The 25,050-nt window shown below is 40.4% G+C and overlaps 1 protein-coding gene across 2 annotated transcripts in view; it reads right to left on the bottom strand.

The window, feature by feature from the left end:
* FGD6 (FYVE, RhoGEF and PH domain containing 6) overlaps positions 1–25,050 on the bottom strand; it is a 106,835-nt gene that overhangs the window by 53,809 nt on the left and 27,976 nt on the right. Inside the window, exons 3-5 of one of the 2 annotated variants that reach the window (XM_032646800.1) lie at positions 13,364–13,517; positions 4,232–4,299; positions 4,118–4,148 (exon numbers count right to left, since the gene is read on the bottom strand). In XM_032646800.1, the coding sequence (XP_032502691.1) occupies positions 4,118–4,148; positions 4,232–4,299; positions 13,364–13,517 (253 nt within the window). The remainder of the gene's footprint in view (positions 1–4,117; positions 4,149–4,231; positions 4,300–13,363; positions 13,518–25,050) is intronic. The other variant, XM_032646801.1, reaches the window with a different exon arrangement.

Here is a 25,050-nt window from a genome sequence, read left to right as displayed (position 1 = left end):
AAAGGAGGCTGGTATGGCCAGAACATGGTCTGCAAGTGAGAGAATGCCTTTCTCTCTTTGACCAACATTTCACCTCACTACTAAAGGTCAAATCACAGAGAGCCTTACAGGCAGGGGGAACCATAATTTACTATCCAAACTGGATCATTTTTGACAGTAAAAGGGAGCTCTATTAATAAGATTATGCTAAGACAATAACCAAGATGGTCAAAAGCAGACTAGGACAGATGGTCATCCTACTTACAGGACTTGGTAAATAGCATGGTTTTTACTATATAATGCAATGAGAACCATTTAAAGGGTTTTAAGCAGGGGAGTGACATGATCTAATATATATATGTTAAGAAAATCACTCCTAATATTTTATATGAAAAAAATCTTTTAAAGAACAGATTGAAGGGGGGTAAGAATGGACATAGGAAGCCCAGTTAAAAGGCTGGTGCTGTTTTGAGTATGAGATGCTATTCTGGACTAGGCTGGTAGCAGTAAAGAGGAAATAGAATCAGCAGGTTTGCTGATAGTTCGGCTGGAGAGGGGAGAGGGAGAAATGAAGAACAAATCCTAGTTTTCTGGCTTTGGCAGCTATATGGATGGCACTACTATTTTGAAAAGGGAAAGACTGCCTTTTAAGAATCTCTTTTTTCTCTGGACTCAATAGGGCATTGACTTAGAGACAATGTGTATACTGGACCTTTTTTCAAATCCAGGTCAAAGTCCAAGAGCTCATGGTAGGTACTGCAGAGTGAGGACCATATAAAACATTACTTATAGTCTTGCTACTGCCTCTGCAGGCCCAATTCTTTCTCACAAACATCAGAAGAATCAAAGCCCTCAGCTAAGTGCACTAATTCTTAGAACCTTAAGTATATTTTAAATCACATAACCTCTACCCAAATCTAATTCCTCCCAATGTAATATGATAAAATTCATTAGATTTAAAAACACTTTTATGAGCTATAGCACCTGGTTCAGGAAATTCAAAACAAAGAAGTGATAGTGAGCTACAGTAACATATTAAAGTGATCTATAAAATGTTAACAAACTACTCTGATATATTAAACTTTTTAAAGTATGGCTACTCTATTGGACAGTGCTGATACTGAACATTTCTGTTTTACAGAAAGATCTATTAATGCTACTCTAGAGTCTCTAATATGGAAGACTATTAATGGGAAATCATATATAACTAAACAATAGCTTCTCCCAGGCCAAGTGGATACCTGGCTGATTTCCAAAAATATCCACTAGATTATCTAAAGCCTGTTAGATATTTTAAAGCAGTCATATTCTATCATATAACACAGAAGCTAATGCATTTAGAGGAAATCAGATAGCAGGAGCGCTCAGGATTAAAACAATCCACATGCTACCTTTATGGCGTACTTCTGGTAGAAGAGTAAATACGAGCCTTAACAGCATAGTGGGAGTGCTGGATTGAAACAAACAAGATGCTTTTGGCTTCACCCACATTATCCTGGTGACAAACCCCTCCTAGTAATGGCTGAGAACCTGTTTAATGCTTGGTTGTTAAGATACCCGCTAATGTTGGGCTCTAGTGAGTTAACATTTGCACATACCAGACAGGATGTTAACATGAGGTTGGCAGATGACCTACTCTCACTCCTACATTAAAGGCTTAGGAGGTTTTCAAGATGTGCAAATCAAGGTGGGTTATGGATGATTCACTCTGTTCAACATCAGCGGGGAAGATGCCAAGGCCATCAATCAGATCTGAGATAAGGGCAATATTTTGGTCTAATTGTCTATTTTTATAGGGCTTATGCTTTGCTCCAAAAATATATAGGTAAGAACCAGGATATATATATATTTTTAAATCAAATAAACATACTGGTAAAGCTTTTAATTGCTTCTCTACCCACTGGAATCAGAACTTCCTTCATTAAAATGAAATTTTAATATGGGGGGAAAAGGGCATTTGAAAGGGACAGAATCGTGAAAAGTCTACTGCCTGGTAATATTAAAATGAATACTTCCGGGCTTCCCTGGTGGCACAGTGGTTGAGAGTGTGCCTGCCGATGCAGGGGACACGGGTTTGTGCCCCGGTCTGGGAAGATCCCACATGCCACAGAGCAGCTGGGCCCGTGAGCCATGGCCACTGAGCCTGTGCGTCTGGAGCCTGTGTTCTGCAACGGGAGAGGCCACAACAGTGAGAGGCCCGCGTATTAAAAAAAAAAAAAAAAAAAAAAAGAATACTTCCCATTCACTGATGCTCTACAAGGGAAGAAGAAGAAGAAAATGTAACAGCAATTTGAGACCCTACCATATATTGCACAATACCAGGTTCTTTCACATACTTTATTCCACTGATTCCTCACAACCTGAGAGATGGGTATTTTTATCCCCATTTTACAAATGAGGAAAGCTAGACCTAACAGGTCAAACTTTTTTTTTTTGCCCACACCACGCAGCTTGTGGGATCTTAGTTTCCCAACCAGGGATCGAACCTGGGCCCTTGGAAGTGAAAGTGCAGAGTCCTAACCAGTGGACCGCCGGGAAATTCCCCAAACTATTGTCTAAAATTCATGTACTTGGTAAGAAATACAATCTACTAAGCCAATGCTTCTCCAAGTGTGGTCTACAAATTGTTATTCGTATGCAAGTTTTGATCAAATCAAACAGTGAAGTTAATTAAACATAGCAATTTTTTGCCTCTACAAGTTTACTCATTCACTTGCAGATGCTTAAAATTTCCCTGGAGTGGTCCTATTTGTATTTAAACATGTCTATCAGAAAATATGTCCAATAGATACAGTTTGCTCATCCTAGAGATATGTTCTAAGTTTTCCAGAAAAACAGCAGTTTAGCATTTTCTTCTCCCCCTGCAATTGCTTGTACAATAGAGAAGGTTGGGGCATAACAGCAAATGTATATGGAGTTTATTTTGCTAAGTCATTTATATTTATCAAGCTTATCATTAATTTTGGAATTGACAATATGCTTGTCAATAACTCTGGGTGACCAAATATTGCCATATATATATATATATATATATATGAATTTTAAAAGGGAAATTTCCAATTCGTCAAGAGTTATATGAGGAACTATTCATGGGAAAATAACTTCTCAAAACAGATTAGCAATGTTAAGAAATTTTTAAGAAAAAATTTCCAAAGCTAGAGATTTTTCACACAGGAATTAGGCCTCCATGTGTCTATTGGACCAAGTACAGAGCACAAGGGGATCATTTGGTGAATGATCCCACCTTTAAGTATAACCCATTTTTCATGTTTATATATCTATTAAAAAAAAACACTGAAAATCATACTCTTGGCAGAGACATAAATGGGTGTATATTTTGTAAACCTACCGTTTTCCAGCAATTCAGTTTAATATGATGTTAATAATTACCATATAAGTAAACTTCTTGGATGGTAATTCAATTCACTTCCATTTCTTTTTTTACTGTTTCCTCTACTTCAACCTTTTCTTTTGTTAAGTCTTAATATCTTGCCCAAATATAACTAAAATAAAGTAACACTAAAAGCATTTTAACTGCCAATGAGTAATGAAACTTGTGAAAACTTGCAGGTACAAAGGAGTGCATGAGAAAAATGAATACGCATTCAGACACATAATTGTTTCCCAACAGGTTTGTTCAAGTTCACAATTATAAAAACTGAAAACAGAACTTTAAAAAGTTAGTTGTAAAAATGTCTATTTTAAGTGTCTTTCTAGGAGCTTGTTCAGTTAGAATAGTTTTAAACACTGATCATGACGTTCTTTACCCATTGCTGTGCAAAATTCTACTGTAGCAGACATCTTCTGCAAAATGGCCAAGAAGAAATATTATCCTTTTAATAACTCTTTATTATGAAGATAGAAAGTTTAAAGACTTTGGAAATACAGATATAAAGGCTCTATGTTTCAAAAATCATCTGGGTATACTACACATACATGAGATTAATGCATTTTAGAAAATTTCTCTCTTCACATATGTGTGAATTTTAAAATATAATCATGTATTAGAAAGCACATACATGTATATACATGTTAATTTAAATATATTTAAGTTAATTATGCTGAACATATTGAGGGACAGGGAAAGATATAAAAGTGGATAGTCTCAGACTTCAAGAAAATATTAGCAGATACTTACAATATGCAAAAGTTTTAACACGTCCACAAACCTGTAAAAAACAGCAATGAGACATGTTTTAAATGAGTCAATGGGGAAACAAATAGTCTTCTGAATTGGAAACTGGATACCTACACTTTCTCTGAGCTCATGATCTCCTTGGCAATATGATGGACTTTACTTTTCATTCCAGTATCTTCACCCTGTGATAAGAGTGCATTAAGAAAACATGAACTCATAAAAGGATAATGAAGATCAGCTTGGAGCTAGTTAGATGTACATTCAAGCTCTGATACTTATAGGTTTCAATTAGAACACATTTCATACTATATAATGTCTCAGATGGCAAACGTGGAGGTTTAGATGTGGTTATTAAACCACGATACACGATTTGCTGAGAGCAATCGGTAATCCTCACCATTATCAACAGTGGACTGATAGACTGCCCCAGGAGCCCCAGAGCCCTGGTGGGGCATACTGTCAATGGTTCAAAACTGAAGCCACATTCTGCAGCCACTGAAGCCTACAGATATCACATGATGTGAGTTCCTGGGGTGCACACAAGTAATTTAAGATTAGGAAAGATTCAATAGGCATGTATAAGAGCACTTCACCCTTAGTAAAGCCACTCTAAATCAGGCAACTTAAGTGCCATCTGAAAAGTGCTCTTCACAGTCTATACCACACACATGCCAATAGCCACAGGCACTCTCAACTTACTTAAAATCCCTTTTAGAAATATGCTCTTACAGTCAAGGCAGTTTTATTCTAAAGAGCTGAAAAGAATTTATTTTAATATGTATTGTATGGTGTGAAAATTAAAAGCTCTAGCAGGGACAAAAAATGTACACTTTTGAAACAAAGAGAGGTGATTATGAATGAGGTCTCAATATTTATGCGAGATTATTGTTGTAGTTGTTTTCATTTAAATACTGATAGAGCTGGCTTTGACTCCAGGGCAGCAGAGGAAAGGAGAAGAGTTTCTCTCCATTTCTATTCTGGTGAAAGATCTGAACACTACATTTACAGAGTGAAGGGCAAGAGAGTAAACAAGGAACAAGCAGTCATAAAATTTCAGGTATTACATGTAAGGTGAAAATTATGACTGCTGCCATTAGAAGGAAAGTGCACTGATGTTTCTGTTGAAGAAATGTCAGATCTGGTTTTAGAAAGAGGCCTCTACACTCATGCTGGCATTGGCAACACCAGGACCCAGTTATCTTGTGCTGCACGGAGTGCAGTTGGACAAGGCAATGTCACAATAAGGGTAAAAAGTGACCATGACAGTCCAGTAGTCAGTCACTAATAAAATGACAGGAAAAAAATAATGGTAGTGACTAATTCTTATTTATTTATTTAGGAAGTGAACTCTCAGATTATCTCAAAGTTTTACCCAATGTTTAAGTCTCTAAAAATAATAATAGTAACAGTGTGAAATAGTCTTCTTTTCTAAACTGAAATCATGGCTAGGATGCTAGCACATCTGCTTACCTGAGCATCAAGGAAAGGACTATCTTCTTTCTTTCTTTTTTTTTTTTTTGGTATCCATTTGCTTCCTCACACTGTCAGTCTTTCCCCATCCCCACCAGGACAGAACAGTGCTGCGTGTGGTGGCCAGGGGGGTGCCCCCGCTCAGACAGCCCGTCAAGGGAACCTGCTGCAGGGAGCCAGGCTGACCGAGAGCCTCTAGCTGTTGCACATTTAGAGTCACCACAGCAAGAACATCAGGCCACGAGTCCCGCAGGCTGCCCCCAGCAAGGATGACCAGGAAAGGGTACTAGAGCCAGGCCCCCCTGCCTGATGCAGACCCCTTAGCAGCCTGATCAAGACTTTCTCAGAACTGCCTTGGCCTGAGGCTGCTCTTCCCCCAGTCCCCTCCTCCCTCTCTCCTAGCACAGGCCACACCTGCAGGGAAGTCAAAGGCTTTTCCTACCACTCCTGCTTCCTCCCTCCCTCTGTCCCTTTCCCCAACAGGCAATTGCCCCAGTAAGTCTCCTGCAAGTCCTGCTGCTGGTCTAACCTTCTTGGCATCTATGCCTAGAACACTGTAGGCAGTCAACAACTACTGTGTGAACGAACAAACCTCTAGAAAGAGTGAGGCTGTGGAAAGTACATGAACTTTAAGTTGCAAGGATAGAAGTTTGGGTTTCTGCTCTGCCATACGTTATTTGTAACCTTAGGAAAGTTTCTGAGACCTGAGCCACAGCTTCATCATCTGTAAAATGAAGATAATACCACCTCTGGCAAGGGTTGTCAGGATTAAACGAAATAGTTTACCTAAGTTCCCTAACAAAAGGTCTCATTAACAACTGTGAGCTCATTCTGCTCCTACCATTTAATGTAGCTACTTCTAAGAATCCTTTACCTTTCCCCTTCACCAAACTAAATACAGCCCCAAATAATCCTATACACCCACTAGTGAATCCCTTGTTCAATTGAGCCTAACTGACGAATAAACTTTATTTTCATTCTTGACTTGCCTAGAAGAGGCTTAGTGTTTATTTTACTAGATTTTAGAAAGTGAAATCTCATTAGAGATAGGTATCTTAATACCCTGAAACTTAAGCTATTTCCCTAAAGCTTTAAGTAGAACATGCTTTAAAACAAACATACCAATATAAAATCTGAAACTGCAGTTCAGTACCAACTTCTTATGCCTGAGATTTTTAGAGCCCCTTTAAAAATTTTTTTAGGGGGACTTCCCTGGTGGTCCAGTGGTTAAGAATCCACACCTTCCAATGCAGGGGACATGGGTTCCATCCCTGGTAGGAACTGAGATCCCACACGGCCCAGGGCAACTAAGCCCCAGCACCGCAACTAGAAAGCCCGCCTCGTGCCTCAACTACAGAGTCCACGTGCTCTGGAGCTTGCACACGGCAACTAGAGAGGAGCCCATGCACCGCAAGGAAAGATCCCACATGCCACAGCTAAGACCTGACGCAGCCAAAAATAAATAAATAAATAAATTTTTTTAGGACTTCCCTGGCAGTCCAGCGGTTAAGACTCCGTGCTTCCACTGCAGGGTATACAGGATCCATCCCTGGGCGGGAGCTAAGATCCCACATGCTGTGTGGCCTGGCTCAGCCAAAGAAAAAAAAATTTTTTTTTAAGTTTGTAGCCTTCTGGATTATGGTGTTTTCCAAGAAGATACGGCACACAGTGACTTTGTGTAGACTTCAATGTAGCAGTTTTTAGAAAAAGACTTAAGCATGATAATGTATGCACTTGAATATGCATCCTATTGTAAAAAGCCTCCAGGCAGATAAACTAAATTATTAGTGGTAGTCACTCACAGTGGGGCAGGATTAGGAGGTGTGAGGATGAGGGAATCTTTTGTATGCTTCAGTTTTTACAGGATTGGCTACGTAAGTTGCAGGTCTGATGCAAAGTGAAATGTAGGCATCTTGTTCAAAATTATTAAGCATATCAAGATTGTGACAGTAAAGCATTAAACGAAGTGAGGGCCCTGTGTGACTGTACAGGTTGCTGGCTCATGACGCTGCCCCCAAGCCTTTATAATTTTTATTAACCTAATTTTTTATTGAGGTAGAGTTGATTTACAATATTATATTAGCTTCAGGTGTACAACACAGTGATTCAAAATTTTTATAGATTATACTCAATTTAAAGGAATTATAAAATATTGGCTATATCCCCTGTGCTGTACAATATATCTTTGTAGCTTATTTATTTTGTACATAGTAGTTTGTGCCTCTTAATCCCCTACCCCTATCTTGCCTTACTTCATTATCTGCAAAAAAAATTGTTTTTACCTGCTTCCAGAATTTCAGTGTCAGAACCAATGTATAAAAATAGATGCAGTTTAATGAAAGGATGCTCAACATCACTAATCATTAGAGAAATGCAAATCAAAATTACAATGAGGTATCACCTCACACCAGTCAGAATGGCCATCATCAAAAAATCTACAAACAATAAATGCTGGAGAGGGTGTGGAGAAAAGGGAACCCTCTTACACTGTTGGTGGGAATGTAAATTGATACAGCCACTATGGAGAACAGTATGGAGGTTCCTTAAAAAACTAAAAATAGAATTACCATATGACCCAGCAATCCCACTACTGGGCATATACCCCGAGAAAACCATAATTCAAAAAGAGTCATGTACCACAATGTTCACTGCAGCTCTATTTACAATAGCCAGGACACGGAAGCAACCTAAGTGTCCATCAACAGATGAATGGATAAAGAAGATGTGGCACATATATACAATGGAATATTACTCAGCCATAAAAAGAAATGAAATTGAGTTGTTTGTAGTGAGGTGGATGGACCTAGAGCCTGTCATACAGAGTGAAGTAAGTCAGAAAGAGAAAAACAAATACCGTATGCTAACACATATATATGGAATCTTAAAAAAAAAAAAGGTTCTGAAGAACCTAGGGGCAGGACAGGAATAAAGATGCAGATGTAAAGAATGGACTTGAGGACACGGGGAGGGGGAAGGGTAAACTGGGACGAAGTGAGAGAGTGGCATTGACATATATACACTACCAAACATGAAACAGATAGCTAGTGGGAAGCAGCTGCATAGCACAGGGAGATCAGCTCGGTGCTTTGTGTCCACCTAGAGGGGTGGGATAGGGAGGGTGGGAGGGAGATGCAAGAGGCAGGAGATATGGGGATATATGTATATGTATAGCTGACTCCCTTTGTTGTAAAGCAGAAACTAACACACCACTGTAAAGCATTATACTCCAATAAAGATGTTTAAAAAAAAAAGAATAAAGCATTTGATGGCCTTCAGTCACTCATTGCTACGTACTGTATACACCTACTGACCAAAGCCAGAAACCTGGACTCTACTTTCTTCTCCACACTCTATGATCACAATTAGGTTATCAAGCCCTGTTGATTTGTACTTCTGAATATTTTATTAATCCTTTCCTCTCCTTCCATATTGCCTCCTTATTTCTTGCCTACATTACTGCAGTAACCTAGGAAGTGGCTTCCTTGCTCTAGATTTACCCCACTGTAACCCATTCTCTCCACTGCCACCAGAGTACTAGTTCTAAAATGCAAATATAATCACATTAGTTCTCAGGATAAGCTACATTAGCAGCTCCCTATCACCTATGGGCAACAAAGACTGAACTTTCTTTGCTATGTTTAGAAGACACTCCACAATATGTCTAGTTATCTTCACTAGTTTCATTCCTACTCCTCCACACTGTGTATCCAGCCAAATTGCAACCACGTTGCAACTCCAAGTGTGCTCTGCCCTTACATGTCTGTCCTTCTGCTTCAACATCCCTCCTCACCACCTCCCCCTCTCCCAAAGATTTCTGCTTGTCATATTTCAACTCATCCTTTAAGGTGACAGGCACTCAAAGGATTCCTCCTTTATGAAGGCTGCCTTGATATTCTCTCCCTACCATCCCCAAATGACAAGATTATTCCCTCTTTTTTTTTTTTTTTTAATTTTTTTTGGCCGCACCGCTCAGCATGCAGGATCTTAGTTCCCCAACCAGGGATTGAAACCGCGCCCCTTGCAGTGGAAGTGCAGAGTCTTTAACTGCTGGACTGCCAGGGAAGTCCCAAGATTATTCTCTTATTAGTGGAGAACTTTTAGGGCTTAACCCAGTGGATTGCGTTTATTTGCTGACACGTCTGGATTCTCTCTAGTCTGTGATCTTATTCACCCTTGCCCCCTTCTGTGCAGAGCGCAGCGCCTGGTTCACTATGCACTTAAGATGCCTGATAAGCAAGTGTACAAGGGTGGCTGCCACCTTCTCAGAATCTAAGACCAGAGCACATTGCTTTTGAATATGTGTTGAGTAACATGAATATGTAAACTGAAACAAACAAAAAGCTCATATTTCATCATGTAAAAGGATAGGGTGTTGGACTAGACGATTAAGGCCTTTTGCAATTCTAAAATTCTAGGAGTCTGTGTATTCTATTGTAGGAAGACTACAGAGCTAAAGAGGGACAGTCACTATCAGAAAATGATTCAATGGATTACAATCATTTTCAAAATAGAAAGTCAAAGATAACCAAAACAAGATAAAAAGCTCTATATTAACTTCAACTTGTAAGAACAACGATTCTGACCCAAGTCAAACAACGATGTAAAACTGCGAGAGAGGCTTTATTTGGTATCTTAACTTTTCAGTTAATGAAAGTCCTCACTTAAATTACAACGCATTTCAAAGGAGACTGCCTGTTAAATAAATGCATCTGCCTAAAGTATACAGTCATGGAAGTTGAAACATGGACCACAAATGAAATTACTTTGTCAAGGCCATAAAATAATTCAAACAAATTCCAAAACAGAACCTTTGATCTGAAATCCAGTTTTATGTTCCGATCTCCTGATAACAGCCCAGACCCAGCTTTGTAAATTCTTAACTCTGTTCTCCTCTTTTCATATTTGTTCACTACAAGTAAAATTCAGTGAAATTTATCCATTATTTTTAAACAGAATTCATAAAAGGCCTCTGCTATATTACTCAAGAGTTCTACTAAAAAGCAAATAACTGAACAACCAGATCTGCCTGAGAAACATCTCCTTATCATTAAATTATCCCCAAAATGAGGTGACACATGATTAACTTCTAAAAAACAATATTCTCTTAGGTTTTCGCCTCTCTTTGTGAGTGTATATATCAGATGAGCTATTTTACAAAGAAAATTTGGGGGTAAAAAAGGCAGGGAAGTCAATATTTAGGAGGAGTGAACAGTGGTGAATATTCTAACCACAATGGAGCAGAATGAATAGATCTCATTTTTAAACAATCATTTATTAAGCACTGAAAGTAAAGACCAAAAAATATAGTACTAAAAACTTGGAGAAAAAAAAAAAATTAGTGTGGCTATTCATCCCCACCCCAAACATGTTCCATCAACATCAGTCAGATTCTGGGGACTTCCCTGGTGGTCCAGTGGCTAAGACTCTGTGCTCCCAGTGCAGGGGGCCCGGGTTCGATTCCTGGTCAGGGAACTAGATCCTGCATGCTGCAACCAGGAGCCTACATGCCGCAACAAAAGATCCCGCAGGCTGCAACTAAAGATCCCGCAGGGTGCAACTAAAAGATCCACGCACCACAACTAAAGTTCCCGCATGCCTCAACTAAAGATCCCACGTGCTGCAACTAAGACCAGGCGCAGCCAAATAAATAAATAAATATTTAAAAACAAACAAACAAACAAAATCATTCAGATTCTGGGACTTACACCAAGTTATTAGCAGAGACAGATTTTCGTTAAAAACCTCACTTCAGGAGGTTCCAAGGCAAGTTACTTAACCTGTTTTTAAAACTCCTTTTCTTCATGTGAAAAGGAGAAAAACAGTACATATGTTAGATCTATATCCTAGGATGATTTTGAAGAGTCAATGTAATAACCTGCACAGAGATAAGCACAGACACACAGGTGTGGTGCAGGGGTAATTTTCTTCCTTTAATGGTGGTACTTTTATCTTTCCAGGAATAACTTTCTGAACATCAGCTTGCTTTTCCTTCACAAAGTTAAGACAAGGGCACAGCAGCACATGTTCTTTCTTTTCTCCTCCTGCTAAGACTGAGTCTGGCACTTTCATGAGGGAATGTTACTGGCATCTAGACACATTATCAGTAATATGCCCATTATATGTCCATGGAATATGGTACCTGTTATGGTTTGAATTATGTCCCTCCAAAATAAATGTTCAAGTCTTAACCCCCAGGACCTCAGAATGTGATCTTATTTGGAAACAGGGCTGTTTCAGATGTAATCAGTAAGTTAAAATGAGGTCATATTGTACTATGGTGGGCACCTAATCTAATCTGATTGTTGTCCTTATAAGAAGAGGAGACACAGACACATACACATGAAGGGAGCACACCACGTGACGATGGAGGCAGAGACTGAAGTGCTGTGGCTATAAGCCAAGGAACTCCAAGGATTGCCAGCAAACTACAAGGAAGAGGAAAGAAAAGATTCTCCCTTACAGGTTTCAGAGAGAGCATGGCCTTGCCGACATGTTGATTTTGGAATTCTGATCTCCAGAACTGTTAAACAATAAATTTGTTTTCAAGCCACTTGGTTTGTGGTAGTTTGTGACGACTTCCCTAGGAAACTAATACAACCTACCACAAACACAATTATAGAAGTATATTATACATGTTTTTTTTTTTTTTTGGCAGTACGCGGGCCTCTCACTGCTGTGGCCTCTCCCGTTGCGGAGCACAGGCTCCGGACGCGCAGGCTCAGCGGCCATGGCTCACTGGCTCACGGGCCCAGCCGCTCCGCGGTATGTGGGATCTTCCCGGACCGGGGCACGAACCCGCGTCCCCTGCGTTGGCAGGCGGACTCTCAACCACTGTGCCACCAGGGAAGCCCCATGTTTTTTTTTTTAATTTATTTATTTTTGCCTGCATTAGGTCTTCATTGTTGTGCAAGGGCTTTCTCTAGTTGCAGCGAGCGGGGGCTACTCTTGGTTGTGGTGTGCAGGCTTCTTGTTGCAGTGGCTTCTCTTATTGCGGAGCACGGGCTCTAGGGTGCATGGGCTTCAGCAGTTGTGGCACGCAGGCTCAGTAGTTGTGGCTCGTGGGCTCTAGAGTGCAGGCTCAGTAGTTGTGGCGCACGGGCTTAGTTGCTCTGCAGCATGTGGGATCTTCCCGGACCAGGGCTCAAACCCGTGTCCCCTGCATTGGCAGGCAGATTCTTAACCACTGTGCCACCAGGGAAGCCCTATACATGTTTAATGTGCATAAACTTTCTTGACTTACGAAGTGTTTTGGCAACTATTATCCTGTTTGAGCCTCAGAACAACATTACTGTCCCATTGTATAAACTGAGAAATTGAAAATCAAAGAAGTTACAAAAGAAGGTCTCTTCCTATGCTTCTACACCAAAGACTTCTTCTTTTAGAAACTGCTATCATCTTCTTTCCTTGAGTTATTAGTTGGCTAAAGCCACATTTGTGGCCCATCCTGGGCTGATGTACATAGGACTACATGATATGCATGACTATGTACTAATCTTCCACTTAGCACTATCATTTCCCCTTTATCAGGATTTTTAATTTTCTTTAACACCTTTATTGAGATATAATTTGCATTCCATACAATATATCTTTGCACTTCTAAAACGTATAATTCAATGGTTTTTAGTATATTCAGGGTTGTGCAACCATCACTGCAATTTAACTTCAGAACATTTAGAACAGAGATTTTATGCCTATCATGTTAATAAATATTACTTCTGAGTGTCCTGAGAGGCCAACAAACACAAAAGTAGAAATATTTAAATACCAACAACATACTTGTTTATCTTCCAGCAGGTCAGGCTCCCCTTTACTAGAAGCAGAGCTGACATTGTCTTCATCAGAACTGTTGATGACTTCCTCTTCATCTGAAGGAAGGTCACTAAGATGAAGGTCCAGATCATTGGGTCCCTCCTGGGATGCTCCAGAACTGCTGCAATAGAGAGCATCTCATTAGTCACCTTTGAGAACAAGGAATGCTACCAAAAACAAACTGTGTGGTGTAAGCAAGGCACATCTAAGGGATTTGGAGGGATAAAAAGAGTCAGATCAACAAAACTCTCCCTTCCCTTTCCCTATCTCAGTTGTCCAAAACCCAAATTACTTTTGGGTTTAAAATGGATCATCTTGAAAAACATGCATTTTTACAGGAAACTAGTGAATGTAACATAAAAGCAGCAGACTCACAGATACAGAGAACAAACTAGTGGTTACTAGTGGCAGGGGGCAGGTACAATATATTGGGTGTAAAATAGACTCAAATGTATTATACAACATGCGGAATATAGCCAAATGTTTTGTAGTAACTGTAGATGGAAAGTGACCTTTAAAAATTATATAAATTTTAAAAATTTAAAAAACCCAACATGTATTTCTGTGATAGGAAGGTGGGTAAGGAGCAAGTTTCCCAGCTGCCCCCATCCTATCCCTTAACTCTAGACAATCAGGTCTCTACCAGCACAAACCAAAAAGCCTCACAGGAGGTGAGCTGGGTTACCAACCATGTTCATGTTCCAACATTAGAAGAGGTGCTGCTTCTTTGGGCCTCAGTGGTTTGCTTTTGTTTTTTTTTTAAAGCAAGTAACAAATCTACAAGGACTGGGAGGTAATGATGATGATCATAATGTACTATTGTGGACATGTGCCCATGCCCATCTCTCTGGTTATCACCAATTGCCTTTCATGTAACCACATCACAAGACATGGGAAGGAATGAGGATGGGCACAAATTCTCCAGTTTACTCCAGACCTGCTAAATCAGAAACCCTAGAGGTGCAGGACCCCTAAGTGATACAGGCTAAAGTTTGAAAACCCCTGTACCAGGCCATTTACCAACTGCTCCTCGCCAGCCTGTCATCAACAACATTTCTCAGATCTAACATTTTTTAGATCTCTTGAATCTAAAAGCCACTGTTGCAGTCCAATCTGTGGGGGGAAATTCCATAGGAAAGTTCCCAAGAAAGGCAACAGAAATAATTCTTTCTAGCTTTAGTTGTAAAGAGTCAGGAACAAACTGTCTGTAGCAACTGCTTTCCTGTCTGCAGTCAACAAGAATACCTGCAGAGGACTTCCCTGGTGGCGCCGTGGTTAATAATCCGCCTGCCAATGCAGGGGACACAGGTTTGAGCCCTGGGCCGGGAAGATCCCACATGCTGTGGAGCAATGAAGCCCATGTGCCACAACTACTGAGCCTGCGTTCTACAGCCCGTGAGCCACAATTACTGAGCCCACGTGCCACAACTGCTGAAGCCCACGTGCCTAGAGCCCGTGCTCCACGACAATGAGAAGCCCGCGCACTGCAACGAAGAGTAGCCCCCGCTTGCCGAAACTAGAGAAAGCCCGTTTGCTGCAACAAAGACCCAATGCAACCAAAAATAAAGAAAGAAAGAATACCTGCAGAATAGAAGAGTCAGGAAAAGATCCACAGAAAATCGTCAAATCGTCAGGGGAAATACTCAGGCAGAATAAAGAGACAGTTGCATTTCACTCCAGCAGGTTCCTTTCTCAGGTCATGGGCAGGTCACTCAACTGCCAAGCTTCCTACAAGTTATGAGAATTTCTACTGGGAATCTTAAAAACTGAAGATAAATTTTCTTCCAGTTCCTGATTACACATTGTAGGATACAGACTTGCCTCAGAAGCCATTCCTGAAGCCTGATAGTTACACAAACTAGTTGGATGGAGGCAGAATGCCAAAAGGAACACTTCCTTCTGGTAAAGATGGGGTTTCCTATTACTCAGTGGCTGGGGGCCTCAGGGAATCATATCACAGCCTCAATTAGGTGGGTGCATATCTTATCATAGCTCCCCATGACATGGAGAAGACTCACCCCTGGGGTGGGGTGTGGGGGTGGAGAACAGAAGCTTTCTAGTCAAATCACTGGCAAGATTCGCTTGTCTCTGGGTTCAGGGATAGGAGCCCAACCCAGCTGGGAAATTAGTTGATTTAGATGACTGACAGTAAATGAGAGTTAGGATGTACAGACTGCAGGATCCATCCATATATAAAGAAGAAAATATACCTTCAGCCTGTTTTTATCTTAATTCTTTACCTCTTCAACTCTAAAGAGATACTCTGAAACTCTGCTACCCAAAACATATTCAATCTATTAGCAGCTTCAGCATCACCAGGAAGCTTTTTAGAAAAATAAAACCTCAGTCCCTGTCCCACCCCACTGAATCAGAATCTGGTTGTAACAAAACCCCAGTAATTCGATTTTTTGGATCAGCCCATCTGTGAGCTCTTTTGGACTCAACAGTGTAAAAATTTCGAATAATCAGTAGTAGGGCTGTGGCACCTGTGAGGAAATGTAGGTTTATTTTGTCTAAAGAGCGCTGAGAGGTGTTTCCTGGATCAACATTCGGAGAGCTATTATTAAGAAGATAGTAACCAGTTAGTTGCCACATCCATTTAGGGATATAAATGTTTACAAAAGTTAACAGTTAAGGACAAGGGGACAAATAAATAAATAAGCTTTAAATATTAAAAACATGGATCAAAACATACCGCCATAAAACTTTGGGAGATTTTAGTTCTGAAAATCGCTTACCTACAGAAAACCTTCCCTGACTGCCCTCTCCCTATCACAAATTAGTTTACCTGGCTTTTCTCAATCCTACGTGATCTTACTCAGTGGTATATTTGTTTCTCTCATGAAAATGTAAACTCCCAAGGACAAGGAAATTCTCTTTTTCAGTTGAATCCCCAGCATACTACTTGATATGTAATAGGCACACAACAAATTTTTACTGAATGAACAAAATGATATTAGAAACCAATATGTATTATATTTCAGAACTTCCAATAGTATATATGGTAGTGGTGATCATAAAGAAGGGTTTGGGGGGGAGTACTGGAAAAACTGTATGGTTTAAAGGAGAAGGGACATCTGGACATCATAATCAATGGTGTAGAAGTGGGAATGTTGGTATTCACAAAACAAAACAAAACATTTTGGCTACAAGCGGAATCTCCTGTAAGTAATTAATGGAAAACAAGCTTGGAGAAGACGACAGGTGCCAGGCTGTCAAGAAGCATGAACAATAGCTAAGGAGTTTATACTCATCTTGTAGGCCTTCAACAAGGAGACTCCAATCTTCCAGTAGACCTCAAAGATTTCCTTACTATACCTCCAAGCTTGTCACTAACATACTTCTTTCTTGTTAGTGCCAACAGAGATGAGAAGGGCACCTCCTAGGTCAGTCAAGCTTTGTAAGCACAGCACCTTCCACCCCACCCCCCACCAACCAGAGGAAAGGATATCCTTGTTTGTTAGCATCAGTGAGATCACCTTGATGATCTCACAGCTTAAGTGGAAGCTAAAGGAGCTCCCCACATACCTGAATGGTAAACAGTAGAAACCAATTATGATTTCTCAAGCTTAGGAGGGAGGAAAGTGAGTACAGCAAAATGCGGTTTTAAGAGTATTAATCTTATAACCCAAAACCAATGAACTAAGGGTGAAATGGAGGTAGGCACAGTGACAGAAGTGGAGGAAGATCTAGGAGTTAATTTCAATAGTGCAGGCAGCCTGCGCCAGGGTGGCTACATCAGGAATTGAGAGGAAGGGTTGTATGTAAGAAGAAGAAAAATCACCAGAGCTAGGGTAAAGAGGAGGGGGAGAAACTCGAGTCTTCCTTCGAGGTTTCGTGAACAGTCACCAGCAAAATGAGGGTGACATCAATCGAAACAGAAATATGTCAACAAAGGATCTGATTTTAAAGGAAAGATAATGGGGTCAGCAACAAAATCAGGAAAGACGGTACCTAGTATCCACATACATGTTCACCTCTAAATAATTAAACAGAAAAAACCTGTTGATTAATCTATTTTCCCATATAACCGTGAACCGCTTTCTAAGCCATCTAATAATTTTAGATTCCTAATAATGAAACAGGATTCTTTACCTATGCCGCTCCTCCGTTCCTTACACTTCCTTCCCACTGTCAGAAGACAAATCCTAATACAGTCTACTTTTAGGGTTAAAGGAACAGGACATAGTGTTTCCTGCACACTTTCCTGCCTAGTTATTACATAATTTGATAAATGAAGTAGAGGAACAGTAAGCTGCAACAACCAGAAAGAGCCAAAACCGGGTTCTCCTTCCCAGCCCATCCTTTCCAAGTCAGATTTGCTTCTAACAGGGAAGAAGCCCGGTTTCCAGAAAATACTATTTTTTCCAAGTACACGGGGATAAAAACAGAGACAAGTAAAGCCAGAAGTAAATTTCTACTCATTAGGCAACTGTTCCTTCAATTCCACATGCCAAGGATCCTTGCATTTGGAGTGATTATTCACTGCCATCACTTTTTTAAAAAAATTACTTATATTATTTTCTTTTTCAAAAGATTTAGTTTTATTTATTTTTGGCTGCATTGGGTCTTCCCTGCTGCGCACGGGCTTTCTCTAGTTGCAGTGAGAGGGGGCTACTCTTCGTTGCGGTGCACGGGCCTCTCATTGCGGTGGCTTCTCTTGTTGCAGAGCACGGGTTCTAGGCGCGCGGGCTTTAGTACTTGTGGCACATGGGCTCAGTAGTTGTGGCATGCAGGCTCAGCTGCTCTGTGGCATGTGGGATATTCCCAGACCAGGGATCAAACCAATGTCCCCCGCACTGCCAGGCTGATTCCCAACCACTGCGCCACCAGGGAAGTCCCAAAAATTACTTATGTTATTTTCTATATATAAACAGCACATCTTACACTGGAAGTACATCAATTTCTATTTCAGGTAAGATGTCACATCAAGGATGATCTCATTTTCAAAAGAAACTGTCTTTTAAAAAATAATCCATTTCCTCGAAGAGTTTTTAGGAACATAAAACCTGCACAGTGCCAAGCCAGGCATAAAAGTTGCCAGGTTCAACTTGTGAAACTCTGTTAAATTAAAGAGTCCAGCAAGGGGAGGAAAGAGGCCAAGGATGGCACAAAAAGGAAAAGGGGAGCAAAGTTAACTGAAGAATGCGTTCAAAGCACTGAAGCCTGTTCTCAGTTGTTGACAAATCCAGTTATCTTTTTCCTCTCTTGCCTGTGATTTTATTCTGAGCTCCATTTAATTCCTCCCAAATGTGAAGAAAGAAGTTCATTCCAGTATTCTCACCTTCAAAGTTTCCTTCTCATTTCCAAGTCACAACATATAAATCTAAACTTCTGGCATCTCTCTCCACCTCTTCTTTCTACTCCTGGACCAAACTGAACAGAACCTGCTAGTCCTCAGGATGTCAAAATTCTTTTGCAAATGCTGCCTCATTATGACTTGGTGATTACATGTTTCCTTTGGCTGCTTTCATGTTTATCACAGAATGAGTGGGAAAAACTACCAAGGAAAACTTGAAGGATGAACAACACTCCATGGAAAAATTAGCAAAAAAATTTAAAAATAAGTTCTGTATTATAATATGCCAAGTATATAAAATAGGTTTACAATTTTTACTGGAAAATTGTTTCTGTTTAGTTTCCCCAGAAAACTTTTTACTCTTTTACTTCAATTCCCTTATGGAACTGCAGATTCCAGTGTCAGGTTGAAAACCATGCATCAGGGCTTCCCTGGTGGCGCAGTGGTTGAGAGTCTGCCTGCTGATGCAGGGGACGCGGGCTCGTGCCCCGGTCCGGGAAGATCCCACATGCGGCGGAGCGGCTGGGCCCGTGAGCCATGGCCGCTGAGCCTGTGCGTCCGGAGCCTGTGTTCCACAACGGGAGAGGCCACAGCAGTGAGAGGCCCGCATACCGCAAAAACAAAAACAAACAAACAAAAAAAAAAAAAAAAAAAAAAAAAAAACCATGCATCAAATCAACAAAAAACAATTTAAAAACCATTCCTCTTCTTATTTTCAGGTCCTCTTCTCAATTATGCAGTACATGTGGAATTTTCTCTACCCCCTACTCATATGATTTTCCTAGGAACTACCCCTAAAATAAGCAAGTTTTCTCTCTACTTCTTTCAGGAAAACATGGCACAACTTGGGATCAGCCCTACACAGGTATTTTCATCCTCTAATAAAGCGAGACTCATATATTCATGTCATGTTTTTACGTTTTCCAAAGGCAGGATCTTGCATAATTATTACTATTAATTTTAAATTTATTTTTACTTTATTTATTTTATTCTTGGCTGCGTTGGGTCTTCGTTGCTGCACATAGGCTTTCTCTAGTTGTGGCGAGCGGTGGCTTCTCTTGTTGTGGAACACGGGCTCTAGGCGCACGGGCTTCAGTAGTGGTGGTACGCAGGCTCAGCAGTTGTGGCTCGCGGGCTCTAGAGCGCAGGCTCAGTTGTGGTGCACAGGCTTAGTTGTTCCACGGCATGTGGGATCTCCCTGGACCAGGGCTCGAACCCGTGTCCCCTGCATTGGCAGGGGGACTCTTAACCACTGCGCCACCAGGGAAGCGCACATAATTATTTTAAGTCCATGCAGAGCCAGGGTGACAGAACATAAAAGCCAAGAAATAACACAGAGTCTGAAACAAACTTATCTGACTTCAACAAAAATCAGGTTTATCAAGTGTGACCCTCTGTGCTGAGAGGTAAACCAAATCATCTGATAGGTCTTCTCCATTACTAGCTGCTTTGACTAAAAATAAACACTGATGCTTCCATAATATGTAGGACTATAGATGGCTGATATTACGACAGCTGAAGAGCAGAAATCCCCACCCCCCTTCCCCTCCACCCCCTCACCCCAGTATCTTAGAGTGCCTGAAGTTTAGGGCAAACTTTAATTTAAAAAATTAATGATTTTATTATCTTGCTTTCAGTAAAAAAAATATATAATTTAACGTATATTAACTTTTTGGACTTAAACATTTTGATTAATAACCACAGAATAGGGACTTCCCTAACTGTCCAGTGGTTAAGACTTCGCCTTCCAATGCAGGGTGTACAGGTTCGATCCCTGGTCAGGGAGCTAAGATCCCACATGCCCCACGGCCAAAAAATCAAAACATAAAACAGAAGCAATATTGTAACAAATTCAAAGACTTTAAAAAAAATGGTTCACACTAAAAAAAAAAAAAAAAATCTAAAAAAAACCACACACAATACAAATAAATAAAATCACTAAAATAAGGGATAGCACAGCAGGAATTTGTTACCAAAAATAAGCGTAAAAACAAAACCAAAAACTTGCAGTGTAAAATGTACACAATTAGTGTTTTTCCTCTTTGGTTCATTAATTTTAGAGGTGTTAACCACCAAGCCTTTAAAACGAGCAAGCTGCAGTTCTATGGCTTCAAAAAAAGGAAACACAGAAAAATATCCAGTATCCCCTGAAATATAGACTAGAGGATTATTTTAAAACTGGCTTTGGAAAAAAACAAAACAAAACAAATAAAAACACCACCTCCAACAACAAAAAACCTGGTTTTGGGTGACCCTGTAGGAAGGAAAACCAGGCTTTAGTGATGAACTTTGAAAAACAGGCCTGCTTAATTTTACAGGGGCAACTTCTACCCTTATAAATACCATTACCATCCCCTTCCCCTTCCCCAGAAATGCATTTATTACTAGGATTCTTAAAATTGTACTCTACTGACAAAAACAAAATCAGGATAAGTACCTGAGGCTGCTATTTAAAATACAGTCATTGAAGAAAAACTCTGAAAACTGGTTAAAAACCAAATGGAATTCAAAACTCCTTAAAGTAGAAGAGAACCTACCCAGATGTTCACACCCACTTTATGTAAGCAGATTTTAGAGTCAGTAAGGCTTAAGGACAAATAAGCAGTTTTAAAAGGAGTTTCCATCAATGGCCATTAATAGGAGACTGGTTAAATAAATTGGGCACATCCATACAATGAATTACTAAACAGCTGTTTAAAAATGAAATAGGTCTATGTACAATGATACAGGTTGCTCTCCAAGAATACTGCTAGATTAAAAAGAAGTCAAGGCACACAGCAGTGTGTATCCATCTGTGTAAAAAGGAAAAACACACATATATATGTGTGCATGTGTGTATATACATATATATGTATGCATATAAAATGTAGACACACAGGCAGGCAAACACAAATATGCTGATAGATATCTCTAGAAAGAGTCAGAAGAAACTGATGACAATGGTTGCCTCTGAGGCCATGGTCTGAGATAAGACAGAGACTTCATTATTTACCCTTTGGTGCTTTTACAATGAAAACATTTCTATTTACTTTTTCAAAGACAACACACACACACACACACACACACACACACATCCCACAAACTCAGAAACTTTGAAAAGTTTTATAAAAGATGGTTCAGAGCACCACCTCTTTAGAGATAGCTTATTTCTTCACAGGGAGATGAGAATTATATTTAGAAAAAAAAAAAGAAAGAAAAGGAAGTAAGGAAGAAAAAGAGAAACCCCTGTTCCTTTCTCCCCACACCCCAGGTTTAGATTTCTGCACTTTTTTTTTTTTTTTTAACCGTGCCACAGTGCTGTCAGGGTTGTAGGAGAATTCCTGGCCTGGATCTTAATTCCCCAACCAGGTATCGAACCCGTGTCCTCTGCAGTGGAAGCACAGTCTTAACCACTGGACCGCCAGGGAAGTCCCAGGTGTCTGCACATATTCAAGATTGCCTTTATTTTTTCCCTTTTAACTACTTCTTACATGGGAAAGTTACATAGACTATGCCTTCCCTTACAGCCTGTAGGGGCTTATTTAGGAAAGCCATTAGCATGAGTCTCTAGATAATAGGTAGGAGGACTGACCTTCTGGCTAGCCAGTTGACAGCTTTAAAAAGAGAAAAAGATGTTGTAAAGGGATTGTTCAACAGTCTGTAGGGGCCACAGAGTAACCACACAACTGTTGAGGAGACCACAGTAAACAGGACCATGCTATTAGGCATCTCCCGCAGTGCTGTCTGGATTGTGGCAGAACTCCTGGCCTGTAAGGATCATGCCCTCCAGGGTTCCTGGTCCAATCTTAAGGACAAAGAAGGAGCCCAAGGCCAATCACAATCCAACAGACCCTCCCGCCCCTCAGGCTCAGCTGGGAGGTGTCTAGTTAGAGCCTGAGCTGTTCCTAGCCACAGTGGAATAAATTGTTATAAACATGCCTACTGAAACAAGGACTAGCTAAAAAAAGTACCAAACATTTAATTACCAGCAATTTTGCTTTCTTAGGGAGGTTGAGGAATGATTCTTTAAAATGCTCTTCAAGAAATATAGATAGAAATTTGTAATACAAATAGAAAAGCATTCTACTGGGCTAAGAATTGCCTCCAAGTAAAATGTATAGCAGGTTCCCAATACACTTTTCTCATTGTGGCAAAGATGGTATTTATTTTGTTGAAAAATTTTTAAATGTTTAAATAAAGTTAGAGATATTGACCCAACATCATTTCTTCTCTTTACCTCCTCATTATGTAATGTGTAACTCATTAGTACCAGACGAAATAAAGGCCACTAGAAATAATGAGGTTGGGATGAATACATGCAGACACTTCATAGACACACACACACACACACACATTTATTGTACCTATATACATATATTTTCACATATATATTTTATAATATTTAATAGATATAAAACGACTATGCCATTTATTTCAATAAATATTTACTGTGGACTTACTATGCATCATTTTTTAGGGGTTGGATGAAGATAATCTAATAGAATTAGTCATAGATAATGTTCAAACTGTAAATGCTATTGGTTGCTTTTCTTTTCACCTGCTAATTGAAACTTTTTTAAACTGATAAAGGCAAAAGGAATCAGTATAACCACAGTAAGTAGGGTAAAGGCAGAGACCATTTTCTAAAAAGAGAACAACTAAAAGTAAGTGTATGCTAAATGCTAAAGGCAGTGCACAGGCACTAAGGGCTACAGAACCAGAGAAAGAAGTAGCCCATGCAGACTGGGGCAGTCAGAGACATGGCAGGGTACAGGCACTTGGGAGAGAGGACTCCAGTGAATGAAAGGAGGAGCAAAGGCCTCCTAAGTGGGAGAGGACTGGAGGGGAAATACTGTGAGCAAAGACTTGGAGGTAGGAATGGAAGTGATGTGGAGGGTGATGAGGGGCGAGAGGTGAGTGCATTTCTGTATGATGAGAAGTTGGAGATTCACTAGTTAGAAAGAGGTTCCTACTGCTAACATGGCTGGCAAGCAGGCAAGACAGAAGAGACATCATCCATCCATGAAGGGAGCTGGGGATCCAAACCCAACCCCTCCCCTTGGCTTTATCAAGTTCTAACACTAGAGCAGGGAACCTAGCGGGGGAGTCAGGCTAGGGTAGTGAGAGTGGGTGGCAAGTAGGAAGAGATGAACAGCTCCCCCTCTGACTACCATCTCTAATAGAGTGGCCATGTGTTTTTGTGTCAATCATTGTGTCAATCATCACACACCACATTGCTTCTGCTAATGTCTCTTCATCATAATCCTAAGTCACTGAAAAGGTGGTGAGACTTTTGGAAAATATGACCAGGCCCTCTGCCCATGCTCTTGATTGTGACTCAGTATGAAACCACTATGGTGTTCTGCCTTGACATCTGGGGAAAACCAAGAGGGCCCAAAGGGCCTAACTACAAGCTGCTCTTCCCGCTCTGCTCCCTCAGATAAGGTCCCCCAACCCTCCTTACCACAGGGACTGCTCTGGCTTATCCCTGAGTAGAGGATTTTAATTCCTTGCCAATGTGTGGAATTAGTCAAACTAGTCAATCACATCCTCCCCTGGAAACCAAGGGTCACCTCACCCTCTTGATACTACAAAGTCTGCCTACTACAGCCCCTGGTGGTTCCCTATGTCCCCAAGTGCAACTTCCATGTGGCCCTGTGTGGCATGCTATGTCCTCCTCCCCTAAGGTGCGTGTGACTGACAAACTGCTATCAATCTCATCTGTCCAGCGTCATGTGTTTCACCATCCTCGACCCTCCCTCATCAACAGAGTGAATAGGACATAATTAAAACAACCACCAAAGAGGGTGCCATTTTCTGGGATCCTTAAGTACAAAGCAGGTGCACTGGTGGTTTCTAATAGGATTATCCTGAGAAATCATATCGAAGGGTATATGAACTTAGCTTCATGAATACCTAATTATACTTTGCATATACATCTAAACAGACTCTGCCTGGATAAACTCAAGCCATTCTCAAGTTAAAGGTATTACTGTTATGTGTTACAGAAATATGACATAGCCCATGTTACACAAAATTAAATGTTACATTACATATAGACTCCACTATAATAAAATAGTGGGGAATTAACAAGGAAACCAGTAGTTAAACCAAAAGGACATCTGCTTAGAGTCCTAGATCTTATTTTATCCAAGCCTACTTGAATGTTCCCATTTTCTAACAGGAACCACAACCTGTAATTCGGATTTCCCACTGACATGGGGGAAAGAGATAGTAGGCTTCTTGGGAGCCCATAAGTAGCTACAGAGGGCAAGGTTAAACTATCGCTCATGAATAAATCAGTCCATTTCCTTATTTAAAACCATATGTGGGAACTTCCCTGGTGGCACAGTGGTTAAGAATCTGCCTGCCAGTG

This window comes from Phocoena sinus, chromosome 10 (assembly GCF_008692025.1).
Source record: "Phocoena sinus isolate mPhoSin1 chromosome 10, mPhoSin1.pri, whole genome shotgun sequence".
NCBI classification, from domain to species: domain Eukaryota; kingdom Metazoa; phylum Chordata; class Mammalia; order Artiodactyla; family Phocoenidae; genus Phocoena; species Phocoena sinus.
The sequence above is the reverse complement of the archived record's forward strand: the minus strand, read 5'-3'. Positions and strand labels throughout refer to the sequence as shown.